General features: G+C 48.8%; 1 protein-coding gene across 1 annotated transcript in view; it reads left to right on the forward strand.

Annotated features, from left to right (window-relative positions):
* The window catches only part of LOC122379589 (potassium voltage-gated channel protein Shaw-like), a 43,755-nt gene that overhangs the window by 17,067 nt on the left and 10,735 nt on the right, over window positions 1-15,953 (forward strand). Inside the window, exons 6-8 of the mRNA XM_043361904.1 lie at window positions 145-298; window positions 3,754-3,897; window positions 6,566-6,828. Coding sequence (XP_043217839.1) covers window positions 145-298; window positions 3,754-3,897; window positions 6,566-6,828 — 561 coding nt within the window. The remainder of the gene's footprint in view (window positions 1-144; window positions 299-3,753; window positions 3,898-6,565; window positions 6,829-15,953) is intronic.

A 15,953-nucleotide genomic window follows, 5' to 3' on the forward strand; every position in this document is an offset into this window, starting at 1 on the left:
GAGAAACCTCCCAGGCAGGCACGTTGGACAACTTTGGAAACAAAACTAATGCCTGCCTGGCTAAGCCACACAGCACCGTAGCCCCCGGCCGGGAGCTGTTTGCGGCCATTTGTGCTCGTGCTCACGCACCCGTCTGCGCCGCAGGCTCGCTCCAAGTTACCGAAGAAGCGGCGGAGAGTGCTGCCGGCCGAGCACAGCCGGCGGGGACCGCGGCGGGAGCCGGGCGGCTTCCAGCGGCGCATGAACGCCATCAAACACCACCCCAACGCCAAGCAGCCGCACCCCCTGCACCAGCTGAGTGAGTACAGCGCCGTCAAACACACCGACCAAACACCAAACACCACACAAACACCAAACACCCGCTCCACCAGCTGAGTGAGTACAGCGGCATTAGCATGATAGCCGGGTCACAAGTGTTATCAACACAATTTTGTAACCTTCAGAATCATTCTGTAAAAACGGCGGCTGATTCCAACGGGCCGGCACCAGCTATCAGCTCAGTTCGCCCCACCAAGGGCGAGGCTAGCCAAAGCTGTGATCTGAGTATGCATAATGCAGCGTTTATGTCTCGTCCGGCTGCCTCCAACTCTGGCGAAATAAATGTTCCAGCGATGGAACAATAAATCTGAAGCGTGATGGAACGACTTTTAAAATGTAGCCAAATCTTGGGCGTAAACGTCCGTTGTTTTAAATTGCTTGAGCGACATTGATTTATGAAAACGAAGCGAATTTATTACAAAAGCAGGTGTGCTTCAAGTGATACATTTTCAGCTGAACATAAATCTAGCACCGTTCTCTCAACAACAGTTCAAGGTCTTGGTTACTATATGATAAACACCTGCAGACTACACCCGAGCGAGCCAGAATTCTTAACCGTATAAACAGTCTGCTTTTTTACCAGCCATTCTAACAAAACCACACTCTGACCGAACACGCTACCAAATGGATGAATTATGCAAACCAGGCGAGATTGTATACCTCACCAGAGTGGTGTGATTTACAGGCCACAAATCGCTGCTAGTTTCTGCAGTCGCTCAGCGTCCTGCTATCTGAAAAATAGTCAGCTTCCTGTGGTAGAAATAGTGTGTCGTTCACGCTTCTGGGTTTATTTTTACGTTAAATCAGGCTGTGAACACTAGAGGAGACTGTTATGTGGGTACTGTGCACTGACTGACAGAGCATATATGGCAGTAATGAGCGCCGCAGCTCCATCAAAGTGGAGAGGGGCGCCCTTTCTGGCGCTTTGGCTATTTGATTCCGTACCTCAGTAAATGAAAGAAATTCATCAACAGCAGTTTTTTAGGGTCATGATGAACATACCTTGACCGAAAGTCACCTCTACGACATTATCGGTGGCAATGGTTGGTTAGATTACACTGACAGTGACATCGGACTCAGGATTGACTCGGGAACTCTTTTTGTCCAATCCGATATTGAATGAGATTTTCTGCTGACCAGGATCTGGCAGCGAATAATTCGACATTCGGTTTTATTACAATGATTCTTTTAAGTATAACGTCCAGTGGTTCCATTTTACAGGAAATAGTTACTTTTAAACATCATCACCGAAGAGCAGTCCAGAGACAAAAAGCGACGAATACACGTCAAATAAGATCAATTGCGTAGAACGAAATCACTGCCCTCCTAAACTACGCATCTTTAACGAGTTCCTTCGCGAAGCAGTGGGGTCCTTCCTCTGACACAAAGTTTGGTCTGTTTGCTCACCCCTTGGAGTTGGCCGGTGTCGAGAACCGACAACAGAGGTGCGAGGCACGACACGTCAGTCGATAGGGTGGGTCGGAGCGGCGGACGACGATGTCATTTGGATGCCAGGCGATGCCCAGCGGTGGAGATGCATAGGCGGGATGGCGCCCAGCTAGGTGGCTTTAAGCCGGGACAAATGATGGATGACAGTTGACACAATCACGGTCTGATCATCCCACCACCACACATCAGCGCAGGTTGAGCGGACACAAACATGATGGTTATGCATTACGCAAGGATTATAATATCACATCCGGCTGTCATTTCATGATTGTCAAGGAGACATTAGCCGTTTTCACGACGGCCATCTGGTACACATTTGGTGCACATCTGGTACAGATTAGGTGCAGATTTGGTCAAATCAGGTTCAGTGTATCTCTTAGCAGCTATCAGCTAGGGTTGCACTAATTGCTTATATGCCTGCTTTGTCATATTATCAGAGAGCATCATCGATTAAAACACTGAAATAAATTCATAAAATGAAGATATTTGCTGTAAAAGAAATTAAGTGCAGATTTGGTCAAATCAGGTGCATTCGCCGGATAGCCCGTCGTGAAAACGGCTAATGGCATTCTCCTTAGTTCTGATGGGTGAGACTTTACGTAGATATTGCAGTTCTGTCCGTTGTTGTGTGCAATAAAATGCAGTGTACTTATTCTGAGAAAGATGAGCGCCCTAATTCACGTCTGCTATTATTCATTCTGGAATTCATCAACACCGTGGATAGCGTTTTAATTTACATGAACGCTCAGTTCGGACATCATAGCAGAAAGTTTTTTTTTGCATAGGATTGTGATGATCTTGAACACCTAGGCTGAAAGAAAAACATTCATATATCATACTGTTTTCCATATTTTCCCCATTTTTTTTATAAATTGTCGAATTAATATAATGACAAACCTCTGTTAAGTACCAAATCCTATTCCTGTTACAACTTCTATCATTATTACTTCCCTTTGTTCAATATCGATTGCAATCACTCACCATACAGCATATAGCCCACTTACGAATGTAGTTGCTGAGTCCGACCATATGCCCCATTACTTACACACCATTCTGACCATATGGTGCGGCGTCCTGCCTTCAGCTAGAAGTCGCCGCTGACTGCCCCACCGTTTGGCCCCGCTGACACTGCAGAGGCGGTGACTCGGCCGGCGCGGACGGCCATGTCTCTTACTAGCTCAACTTCCAAATGGCTGCTGTCGCCGCCAACCTCGATTAAAGTCGGCCAGCGCTGCCCACTCTTGCGGGCAGAGTAGTGAGGGTACCGCAAACCGCTAGGGGACTGAGCCAATCGGGTATCAGGGCCTGTCACGTCGAGCGGATACTCACTCCGCAGACTGCCCCAATGATTCAACCCCGCCCCGGAGAACGTCCCACTGAGACAGTACTCGCCCCTAGACCCTTCCATTGACGAAACATTCACACTGAACCAAACCGTGCACTGAGCCAAAATTTGCTCAGAGACCGCTGAACGAACACCCGTTAGAAACAATTTCTACTGAGCGTGCGACGGAGATGGGGTTCTGGCCGAGCACCAAATGAGCACGCTCTAGCCCCATCCGAGCGCCGGCCGAGCCCCGCTGGGCGCGAGCCGCGCGCGACGCCGAACTAATTGAGTTCTCTGTCGTCTATATCCGTCGCGTCGGTGAAATTCAGCTGCGGCTGGTGGTGGGATGGCGGAGCGGGCTGGTTTATATCAGTGTCTGATGTGGGCCGGCGCTGGTTTGTTACCAGTTGATCAGTATGCCAAACCCGCATCCAATATTTAGGCAAAGCTCTGCCGCGGGCACTATCGGACGGAATTCAGGCTTCACGGATGGATTCCGCTTTTTTATCGGACTGCCAATCTCTTGGTACACGAGATTATATGGTATACTCGTAATAAGAATCTACCATCAATAGAAGATGCCCACACGTTGTGAGGTGGTCGGTAGCACCAGTACGTGTATTTCAGAGTGACGGACGGCATTCGGTGTTCGTTTTCAGACACTGTGAACGGCGTCGGCGGTGGCTCGGCGCTGAGCCCCGGTGGTTTCACTCCGGGAGTCTCTCCAGCGGCCGGCGCGGCTGCCCCCCTCCAAGCCCGACCCCCGGCCACCCTGGGTATCATCCTCGGCGTCAGGAGACAAGGTGAGAAGTCTACCCTGAACGCCACTACATGTACTCAGGAGACAAAGCAAGTTATTTTCCATTGACCTGTAACCAAACTGTTACACAGGAGCTATGAAGACAAAGAAGTGTCTCTCCACTCAATGAAAATATTGACGCATTGCAAACGTTTAGACTAGAAAGTGTCTTTGGTCGGCGAAATTCCATAAGTGACGGTGAGAGGTGTATGTAAAAAAGTGTCTGACCTTGGAGAGCATTAAACGAATTGGAGACCTGGATTACATTAGAGCCATCATAATATATACCGCAAAGAAGCAGCCCACACCATCTGCGTTTATTTCAGACACATCAGACAACTACGCTCGCTCACATCCCCTCAAAGGCTTGTTTACTCGTTTATCTCCACAGATCCCATCTCAAAGAACCTCATCATTGTGTTCAGGTGGCTTACAAACTTGTTCCGTTGAAAGCTCTGGAAGCCTCATTTCCGCTGCGGAACATTGAGAGGCTCGCCAGAGCGGTTCAGCGGCCGGGTACCGCTCGCCGCGCTCTGACAGACGCCCCGGGCGGGCGGGCAGATAGACCAGACCACGCCACAGAGATGAAGAACACATCAAAGACGACACGACAATCAGGATGATCGACAAAAACCCGCAGCCGCGCCGGCCTACGGACATGATTTATCGACAGGGCACCAATAGTCCTCGGAAAAGGCGGCCTGTGTTGGCTGCCATCACGATCCTCTGATCCAAAATCAATTCCGGCTTATTTGAAAAGAGCAGCTCTAATGGAAGGCTGAGTGATGACAGAGTACGTCGAAATATCCAGCTGAGGGTTTCAGTAAACAGCCATCAAATGCGACATTTGATAGAAGAATCTGGTAAGCAGCTTCAAACGTTTTCCACCATGGCCGCGTCGTCATGCTTCCAATAGACATCAATTAAACAAATGTAAGCTTTTCTTTTTTATGCATTAGTTACGCGTCCATCGCAGAATGGATTTTTAGGCAATGTCCTACAACACCATCTAAGTTCCCAAGTCTGTCTTGTCCTGTCCCGTAGCTCAGTTATTAAAGCGCTGGACTCCCGCTAGCGAGAGCCCGGATTCGATTCGCTCCGGCGCTCGATGTTTGAAACTCCTGACAGGGATGGTCTGCGGTTGGTAGGAGCAGCCGCAGCAAGTTGAAGTCAGTAGAGTGGGGCAGGCCGTGTCCGGCTTTGAAGGACACTGTTAAACTTTGGCATCTAAATTATCCCGTTACCGGGAATTGCGCGATCGGATGGTAGGAGTCGGGGTCTACGCAACAAGCTCTGCTTAGCGTGGGCTCCGGCTCTGTCGCCGTCCATTCAAACATTCGAGCTAAATTTATAAAAAAGTCCATGCAAATGCATCGTAGCAATCAATGATAATTCAATTCAACGCTCCCAGCGCAGCTCGGTATGTATGTACCCGCGAAGCCGCTGCAGTGAAGAGCTTCTCGAATTGCCGCTAGATGGCTTTGCGCGCGGGCGCCTGAATGATGCTGTTCCGGCGAGCGCGGTCGGTCTGGAGCGCCGCTGAGCGCGGCCGCTGCCGGGTCGATGGCGGATCAGAGCCTCGTGCTGTCGCAGACACGAGTATGTGGGCCGGGCGGTACCCCGCGGCCGTCTCTGGGGAGGATGGCGGTCGCGCCGCCTCTCGAGGGAGGCTTTCGGCGATATTGCATATCTTGTAGATAAAACACGAACACTTGCTGGCATCCGCAACATCGTTTCCAAGGCTTTCTTGTTTGGAATATATTTCGGTATTTTGAAAAAAATGCTTAATCCTCGGAAAAAGTTCTTGCCCTATTCCGAAAATATTAAAGTCTACAATTAACCAACTAAATTGAAATACGACACCTTCCAGCGCGACAACTCCAATACGATTTGTCGTGTTGGAGGATGTTGGAATTGTCGTGTTTATCTCCCAGCTTGACAAAGGTAAATACTTTACTGCATACAATGACGACAAACGTCGAGCGCCTGGAATGGTCATTATTCGTTCAATTGTCTTCAGATCCAATGCAATTCCCCCGTGTATCCCACGCGCGTCAGCCGACATCTGTACCAACTCCCCCGCGGTTCGGCCGCCGGGGAGCGTCCTCCCACCTCCGGGGCTCCTCCGGCCCGTCTCCGGCTGATCCCCAGCTCCGCAGCTCCCAGGGGGCCGGCCTATATCGGGACGCGCGGCGCGAGCTCGGCCGGCGCCGCGGCGCGCTCCAGGCGGCACGATCCTCTGTTTACAGTCAGCCCTGATGGCAGAGCTGAGGCAGCTGCCGGCTGCGAGCTGGCGCGGCTCGGCCGAGCTGCCGCTGGCCCCGGCTAAATAAAGCCCCGCGAGAGGAGCGCGCCGCCCGTCGGATTCCCAGAACGGGGCCGTTACTACGGAGAAGCGCCGCGGACCGTCACCCGTTTCACTCCCGCCGCAGAGTGTCCCGTCTGTGAGAATGTTTGCTCGCTGTCGGGATAGCAGCACGACACCAGACACGGCTGCCACCCAGCCCAAAGGGCATCTGTTCAGCTGCCCGCTTTTAAGTCGATCAAATAAAATCAGCCACCGATATCTTATTTGACACAACCACATTCCGGTTATATTGCATTGCCGAAAGATTGCATTGCCATGTCCAATAAATACCGGCGGCCGTTCGACCTGCTCTCTATTGTTCCAGGAGCTGGTCTGCTGGTGCCACCCGGCCAGCCGAGCTTGGCTCCGTCGATGCCGCCGATCGAGAGCCGGCCACCCCTGCCCGGGTCCCTGGCCGAGCCACGGCCGGCGGCGGCACCGGCGCCCGGTCCGGCCCGGCCGGCCGCGCCGCCGGCCCTGGTGGAGGGTCAGCCCGTGCAGCAGTCGCCGCCGTCTGCCGCCACCCCGCCGCCGCCGCTCACCGTGCCAGAGGTCCTCATCGAGACCCTGCCGTCCTGTCCCGACACGGTGAGCAGCGCGGCCATTGTGACGCCAGACACCCAGCTGTCCGCCTCGTCAGCACGTCTGTCGGAGACTGTATATGGGGGTGCTCGTCAGCATGCGCGGAATGAAAGGAACTTTGACAGTTTTTTTTTGGCGTGTCACCACCGGTAACTGAAAGGAGTGCTCCACCAACGAGCCAAATGACGCAAATGATCATAGCATCACAATAGCTTGGTGTAACACTACATTGGTTAGTTCAGTTAGAAAAATACTCTTTTTATCAAAGTGAAGTAGAATTCGAGTAACAGATTTATTTGACGTTAATTTGTCGGTATCAGTAGACCTTCAGCCGCGTCGTTTTTAATTCTGCACACAGCCGAAGTTTGCAGAGTTGATTGGATGCATCCCTAAAGCCGAACCTCCCATCCAAACTTCGAGCGCAATCTGTCTGATTTGACAGGTTTAGTCAAAGATCGCCAACTTCCTCAACTTGAAAACGAGCGCCAGTGAGCAAATAAACTGGAATCCTGGAAGTATCAGCCAGTGATTTTATTCAATTTAGCCGGTTAAATATTTTCATTAGCAATTGACGAGTGAGCTTTCCAAATTATGTCAATATGACAGAAGCTTTCCATTGCGAAGAGACGTAAAGATGTTGCGTGTGTAGGTACCACTTAAACGCTTCAAATTTCCAAAAGATGGATTGACTTCCATCTCTCACAAAATAACTTACCCTCTTTCAGTGTCCCAAAATTGTATTTTGGCTTGCGTGTCAGAGGGGAAATTCCTTTCCGAAAAGGGGATTAGAGTGGAAAATGGTTGGTCAGATAAGGCCCAATAAGAATGGATAAGGGATCAAAAGCATACAATGACATATAAGGTTGGTAAAATGTAGGATGTTTAACGACCATCCATACAAGTTTTTTGGGGGGGAAGTTGGGAGTGAAAAGTGCTCTAAAAAATAAGAATAACGAGTGCAAAATGAGTTTTATTTGGAAGTCGTTCCTCATCCAAATCAACGCATTTTGGGACACTGCTCTTTCAAACTACTATGGAAGTATAAGCCCTATTTTTCACACTGATTCGAGTTAGCATAAATACTGTAAGATACCGCTATGCACGGCTTCAAAATTCAAGGCAAAGGTATTAACGTATTTGTGTGGAGATGAGTGAATTGTTCTATATGTTTACTGAGTGTTGTGATCTGAGTTCATTTTAACTCGTCTTTTCCCCTTTTAAGTCAGACGCGACACTAAGAAAAGCCATTTTAGTGTGTGGAGTGTTTTAATTGCCAATACAATGCAATACAATACAAAACAATACAATACAATACAATACAATACAATACAATTCAATATTATTAGTGCTCAGGCTCACTCCAACTCCAAGCGTTATATTCTCGCCATTTTTTAGATGCTAAGGAGGGCTGTAAAGTTGATAATGAGCGCAAATAAACACTAATGACCGCATGCCGACCGACTGCACTCGCTAATTGCGGGCACACCTCTAAGTTCCCCGCGCCACTGGTAACTTGCCGTACAATTACCTGTTTAACCCTCGCCCGGCGAGGGGGTTGATGCACCCCCCCCCCCCTTCAGGATTTTCGCGAATAACGTAAAACGCGGCGCGTAGCGCCGCCAAATTTAGCATGCCCTATTTTGGTCAGCATCTGACCGATAGTAAGATCGCATAAATGCAACTATATTACAATACTGCGTAATTCTATAACTGATTGCAATCCATTATTGCGCACAAAACACGTTTTACGCTTAAGGTGTTCCTAGCATTGCTCAGAACTACGAGATAACAAGGGCCGCTTCTGAAGCGAGCACACTCTGTTTCTAATGGGCGTCTTTGTGGTGCAACTACCAGCCACCTCAAAGTATCAGATTCTTCGAATCCGTGAGTGCTTCTCGGTCGGTAATTAGTTTAAAACGACCTCAATAGCGTTGCACTCGTTCTCAGCTTGTAGCGCTCGCGCCGCGCACGCTGTCCCGGATAAGGGCCGCGTTATGATCGTTTTAGGGGAGTATCGAGCCTTGATGGGGGAGCTGCTTGAAACCTACAAACTAGTAAAGTTGAACGAGGGTTGTGGGTTATAAAAAGATGACTAATTGATAGGAATACTTAATCATTTAACCCGCGCCCGGCTGGGGGTCCTGGATTTCCACGCCCTGCTGGGGGGGGGGGGGTGTTTGAACACCCCCCCCCCTTCTAACTCGGCTCCTGGGCCACGTAGCGATACGCGGAAGGCGGCGTTCGAAAGAGCGTCAAAAATAATGACGAAATCACTTCGGTCAATTTTTTGGTCAGGTCAAAGGTCAAGTCACCAGAGGTCATTGAAGGCAAAATTTCGCCGATTTCCAGGTCGAATGTCGAAAATTTCCAAGAAGCCAACGCATAACTCGGGAACCAATAGAGCTACAGCGCCGCGGAAAGCGCATTCGATAGCCCTATTAACGCCCTTTCTGAGTAATTCTCTCAGATTTGACCTAACGTCAACGGTTTTGCCTGCAGGGGGCAAAAACTGCAAAAATAGCCGATTTTTTCGGAAAAACAGTTTTTCTGCAATAACTTTTGAACCAAGCCTTGTACGAGCGTACTTTTACCGGCATCGTGTTCCTCTCGTCAAGACGCATCGAATGAACTATAACTTGACCTTGAAAGGTCAACTTGAAAATTTGACCTCAGGTCAAGGTCATGACCTGACCGGAAAGGGTCATGTTGCATATCAGTCGATCCGTATCGTCGAGCTGAACACATCTAAGGTGTTTTCATCGCTCTAGCATGCCTCTATCAAAAGTTATTTGCGAAAAACTGTTAGATACCATTCGTGACCTAAGATGACCTCAGGGCATAAACAGGGGTCACGGACACCATTTTCATGTTCAGTGTGTCTAAACCACTTGTAATTCAGTGTTTGGGAGTGTTTATAATGTCTTTCGTCCAAAAGAGACCCATTTCAATTTTCTCCCATTGACTTATAATGGGGAGGTCGCAAAATTTACCTGACCTTAGGTCATCGATATCAAAATTCTGAGATATACATTTTGTACATGCTATTGCTCTTAGCAATCGCTGAAAGTTTCAAAGCGATCGGTCACTCGGTGTAGCTATGAGAGACATTGAAACTTTTTATGAGGTGAGGTCACTTCAAGTGACCTGGTGACCTGACCTTGAATGACCTTGGTCTGAAATTTTCACAACATGTGTAGAATTGATGCATGATAAGGTGTACCAAAAACGGCGGCGCTCCGCGCCGCCGTTTTTGAGATATTCGCGAAAAACCACAAGGGGGGTGTTCAAACACCCCCCCCCCCAGCAGGGCGCGGGTTAACATTATCCTCTGGTACAATCATCTTAAAAAAATAGTAACAAGAGTAAAGGTAAATTCATGTTGAGTTTTTAGATCATTCCAATAGATAACAATCGAAAGTATAACGACCGCACCCGGATCGAGTCGTCTCGCGTCGTTTCACTTTCACCTGTCAGGTCCAGCTCGCCGCTGCTCCGGTTGTAATCGTGCCACTGCACAGAGCTCTGCAGGCCGAGCCAGTCCCGGTCTGGAGCCGGGATAGCCTCGAACCGCGCCCCGGGGAACGCAACGAGACCGGAGAGGCAATTCGCAGGCGCGGCACGCAGGGGAACTCATTGCCCCGGGCGGCCCGCGCGACGCTGCATTGCACCAGCTGAAAATACGAGCAGTGTAGCTCGGTCTCCATTGCGTGACTGGTATTATATGTAGTAGCGATGGTCTCACGAGTTCGCCAAACGGTGACGTCATAGATGAGAAAGCCAGAATAAATCTTGCTGTACTTTTTATTGGACGGCTATTCTGTTCATTTGGTGTGAATGAACTGAGGATCAGACATGTGCTTGGATCCGAGAGCTGGATCTATGATCTCAGTGGATCTCTCGACAAAATAGAGGGGTTGGATCTATGATCCGAGTGGATCTCTCGACAAAATTCAGGGGTTGGATCTATGATCTGAATGGATCTCTCGACAAAATTTAGGGGTCGGATCTATGATTTCTGTGGATCCAGCGGGCTAAAATTTGTGGAGGACCTATGATCTGTATGGATCTCACGACAACATGTAGCCAATGAAACCCTTATCCTACATAATTGTACACCTTACAGTGCAATACAATTGAGAATTATCACTTGTGGACATGGTTATTGGTTAAGACCACTTGTGATCATTAGGTATCATCATTAAATTTGAATTTAAATAAACAACATTTGTACTACATTTAAAATAAACCAAGAACATGCATATTGCTACTTTTTGTGACCCATTGTAACTTTTTCATGACAGCACTGATGACAATCTTATCAACAAGCTACAGCCACTTTAATTCAAAGAACAAACAGTACAGACAGATGCAGTGGCAGCAGGGCACTGCAGATTTTCATTTTGGTCCCATTCTTTCTGCAACGCCAGTAGGGCTAATGCTAAAATGCCAAACTCTATGGGGGGCACTGTACCCTGGTGCCACACCCCCCCCCCCTGTTCTGCCGCCTATGGACAGATGTTAGGAAATCAAACCTGGAAGCCAAATAGGTCAGTTTTGTTAAAAATAATCCAGCAATCCACTTCTGCCAGGTATGAAATCCCAATCCAGAATGTTCATATGAGCTATTAGTATGTGCAACACAATTTCGATTTAGTAAGAATAGCAACCAACCTCTAATACTTTCCTAATAAAATTACAAGTTCAAAAATGGCATCAACTTCTTCAGATTACCTACTTTTGGCCACTTTTGGCATCCTGCCAGCTGCCACGTGTGGTGCCATGCTGTGCTTTTGTTATGAGAGAGCCTCCCAAAAAAAGACAAACGAAATTCACAGCTCACGTTTTGGTAATATGGTTTTATTACGTCATTATCGTTTGACCAATGAAAAATCTTAATTTGACCAAGACCGTAATGATTCCAAAAGATTCCCCGTAATAGGCCCTCTAAACTAATGACGTAAGATATTGTTATTCTTTTGAAAAGTGAATAAAATTAAGATGCAAGGCGCACACCGCTCAGGAGACGCGTTTACATAGGGTTTGTTGCAAGCTTATATCTCCGTCCGTGATGTTGCCAAAGATGCCAATGGTGCTGAAAAATTTACAAAATGATCCGCTCTAAATATTTGAAGACCACTGCATCGAAATTATCGCCAAATTAACGAGCTAGAGCCTCGTCAAATATGCTATGTAAACCGGGTTAGGGCCATATAATACCGTTTCAGCTTACGTTTACGTCATTAAATTCAACGCTACAAAGATGATATTCACAAACAATCGTATCGTAAAATCATGTGAGGCAGAAAAAATGAACATTCTTTAAAAAAAGCTCCAGACTTTTGAATTTCCAGTTTGATTTTTTATTTATTTTCATTATACTCGAAGGTAGAACGCCTAGCTCATTTGTTATTTGAAATGACGTCACGAGTTCAATTTAGATACTGAATAATCATTTTACGGTAAATATCCAAGGCTGATATTGACAAGACATTGATATTGACAAGACAATTGATATTTCGCTTCCCATCGCTTCCGCAGGCTGTTGAATATTTTTATACTTTTGTTTATATCTCAGTTTATTTTATCAAATATTTCTTTCAATAGATCGAAATACCTTTACCTAACCAAGCCACATGTGTCAGTATCATCTTTTATTGTTTATCAATCAATTGTGGTAGCTGGAAACTGGAAAGCCTCATGGTTGTCTAATGCAAGATCAATGAGATTGTCTTATCAATATCATTATGTAGATTCTAACATGAATTGTGATGTGGTAGGTACCTAGTTATGTATTGTTCATTAGTCATTACTTTGACTTACCTCTATGTTAATTGTTAATGCAAACTTTTCTGTTGGTATGTGAACTGTGAACAATCTTCATGTCACTCAATTCTCTCAAGTTGTGACCGTCATGAGCCTCCTTTATTTTGTATTCTGTATAATGTAACTGGATGCCTTTACTAATATGGTCTTTGTATAAGATTGTTTGTTTCTAACCATACTTTGGTATTCATAACTTCTTATGAAAGAAAGTTGTTAACATTTTGAGCACCTATGTATGAGCTATGATCCCAACGGATCTCACGACAAAATTGGGGAGCCAGATCTATGATCCGAGTGGATCTAGCGACAAAATTGAAGGGTCAGATCTATGATCCCAGTAGATCTCTCGACAAAATTGAGGGGTTGGATCTATGATCTGAATGGATCTCGGATCGGGATCCATGGGATCGGATCTCAGATCCATTTTTCCGGATCCAAGCACATGTCTGCTGAGGATATTGAACTCGAGTACTTGCAGGTGCTGTAAAAGACACATATTTGTGTGATTTACCCAGTAGTTAGGTCGATGGGAATAAATTGTTCTAAATGTATGGCATTTGGCTAATGTTCCCATCCTATGGCTACTGTTCCTAGCCGACTGGGCGGGCAGGGCGGCACTGCGCTCGGCGCTATCTCAGCCCTCTGCCGGCCGTCGCTGCCGCTGTCAGCGCTTTACAAGGGCCGTCACCGCCAGACCAGACAGTTTTACAAGACCAGTCTGCCAGCCGACGCGATTAGCAAACAAATAAAATGTAGATTAGCCCCTTGGCTCCAAGAGCCGAGCGGAAGATGCAATCTCTATCTGCTCGACAAACATAAGACGGATAAAGCAGCGGATGAAGTTCCCCAATTACTTGGAATGAGGCTTTTGACTAAGGTCATTTCCCTAAACGTCATATGGTTCCAAGACAATGAGTTTTGCTTCGATGAGCACAGTCGGTAAACTATGAATGGTTGATGTTTATGCAAACATGACTGCCTAGGGCATTTGGGATAAAGAAACTGAATTTCCTTCTTATCTGGTAAAGAAATTAAGACATTTTTTCAAAGATACGCTCACTTTACGGGCATTGTAAACAACGATCGTAAATCCAAGTCTGCAATTTAAACAATTACGTAATACTTCAAAAATAACGTCAAACTGAAGTAAACAACTAACTTAATTGTACGGCAAGCATTTGATGAAAATACTACATCATTTCTTGGAGCTCTCAACAGCAGGGCCACTCCAATCATATCGCCATAATAGGCTGTCGCAGTGCTCCATTCCGACCACCGCCGGTCGGCTGACCCTGGCTGGCTTGGTGGCCCCCCAGTCGGCCCGGGCCGGAGCGACGCAGGCGGCTGTGTCCCACGGAGCTCGGGCGGCATATGCGTCGGCCGGGACGGTCGCGCCACTGCATCGATTGCGTGCCCGAGCGGCCGTCTCTGCCGAAACTTCCGAGCTGAACGGGCCCTGTCGTGCGTCCGCCGCGGCGCTGACTTTGCACTGTTCGCAGGCAGATATCCAGTCCAATTACTTGAACACCCTCCTTTCTTTTCAACGAGAAACGCCGGGACATCCCATCAGAAAACGCAAGGTCGCCGTCCGTTCGAGGACCGCGCTGAGTCTGAGCGCTGAGTTTCGCTGAGTCTGAGACCATCGTTCACTCAATATACCCCGGTCGCGTCACCCTCCGTCGCGTCAACCTCCGCCGTTCTGCCCATTCCATCCCATCTCGCAGCCAGACAGCCGTCCGGCCGCCGCTCGGAAGCCGCTCAGCTTTGAATGGCGGCTTCCACACCGCGCACAGACCGACCGGGGACTCCGGAACGCTCACTGATTCCATCCAACGGCTGATTGCATTTCGCGCGCCGGCGCCGCACGTTGGAGCGGCGGCTGGCCGACCAAATGGTATCGGTCCGAGTGGCGGCGCCAGACGCTCAGAAAAACGTCCCATCCTGCACTGAGCCGGCGCGCCCGTGGTTAGGACGATGGATCGGGAGGCGGCGACCCGGGATATTGGCGGGGCGAGTGGCTGTCGCGCGACCGAGGCCACCCGGGAACGCTGCTGGCTCCCCAGAGATGGAGCAAAAACATGTCACGAATTGCGCCGTACGAAAATGCATCAAAGTTTATGACAGAGATAATGCAGTATTAGCTCAACTGAGTAGGTATAGCGTTCAGCGTAATGATTTTTCCTGTTTTTTTTTATTACTGATTCAATACAAGGCAAGAGTCTCTATAAGCACTGATTTAGGTATCTGCACTGTTGTCTGATCTGTGCATTGTGCGTGTTCCTCGCATCATCAAATACCTACTCATAACGAACTTCAAGATTTTAACAAATCTTAACTTTCTATGAGCAAGCATTGGTATTAAAACTCATTGGATAGTGTTGGGGACACTAAGTCAGATTTAAAAGGAGCATAAATTAAGATTAACAGGAAGATATTTTGGAAATGATTTACCACAGCTCATATATCATGCGTATTTTAATTCAAATATGGTTGGCCTACAGAGCCTACAAGACAGTCTTGATGAAATGAGAAGTTCCCGTTCCGAGAAACATTGAGCAACGCATGCCTAATATTCAAATGATCTCTGCTCGTCGAGATTCCCTAAGGCCTGGGGAGTGGGGAGCCATCCATTCAGAAGAAGGGGTCGTTGCCCTCTGTCCACTATAGGGTGATGGACAGAGGGGAGGCTGTCTCTGTCTAGCCGAGAGGCGGGAAGGCTGCCCCCTGTCTGTCAGGACAGCGGGACCGGCTGCCCCCTGTCTGTCAGGATGACGGCACCGGCTGCCCTCTGTCCATTGGGTGCCGCAAGGGTTGCCGGTTATGGAACCCTCCGTTTCTCAGAATGGTGGGGTCGGCTGCCCACTGTCTGTCAGGACAGCGGGAGCGGCTGCCCTCTGTCCATTGGGTGCCGCAGGGGTGGGGGGCCGCTCCATCCGGCGGGCCGGCCGTCGGCCGTCGGCCGGACCTCCCCTTTGATAGCCGGCGGCCCGGCACGACCCGCTGCTGAGGCCGCCGGCCGCGCCCACAATGGCCCGCTAAGGGTGAAAGGAAGCGGCGCCGCCCGGCCGGACGGAAGGCGCGATCCTGGCCGGAGCCGGCGCCTCTTTGTGGCCCGGCTATCACGCCCCTCGGACGGGTGTCGCAGAGACAAACGGCCATTGTGCGGCACCGGCGGCGCGACGCGAGCATCGGCGGCTCCTCGGAGCAGCCGGCCCTATATACCGCGGCCGCCGCCGCCGCCGCCGGCATATATTAAGTAGCCAGATGCGTCACTGTATTTCAGCGCGCACAAGACAGATCGGCAGCGC

This window comes from Amphibalanus amphitrite, unplaced genomic scaffold (genome assembly GCF_019059575.1).
Source record: "Amphibalanus amphitrite isolate SeventyFive unplaced genomic scaffold, NRLGWU_Aamphi_draft 000081F_arrow, whole genome shotgun sequence".
Classification (NCBI taxonomy): Eukaryota; Metazoa; Arthropoda; class Thecostraca; order Balanomorpha; family Balanidae; genus Amphibalanus; species Amphibalanus amphitrite.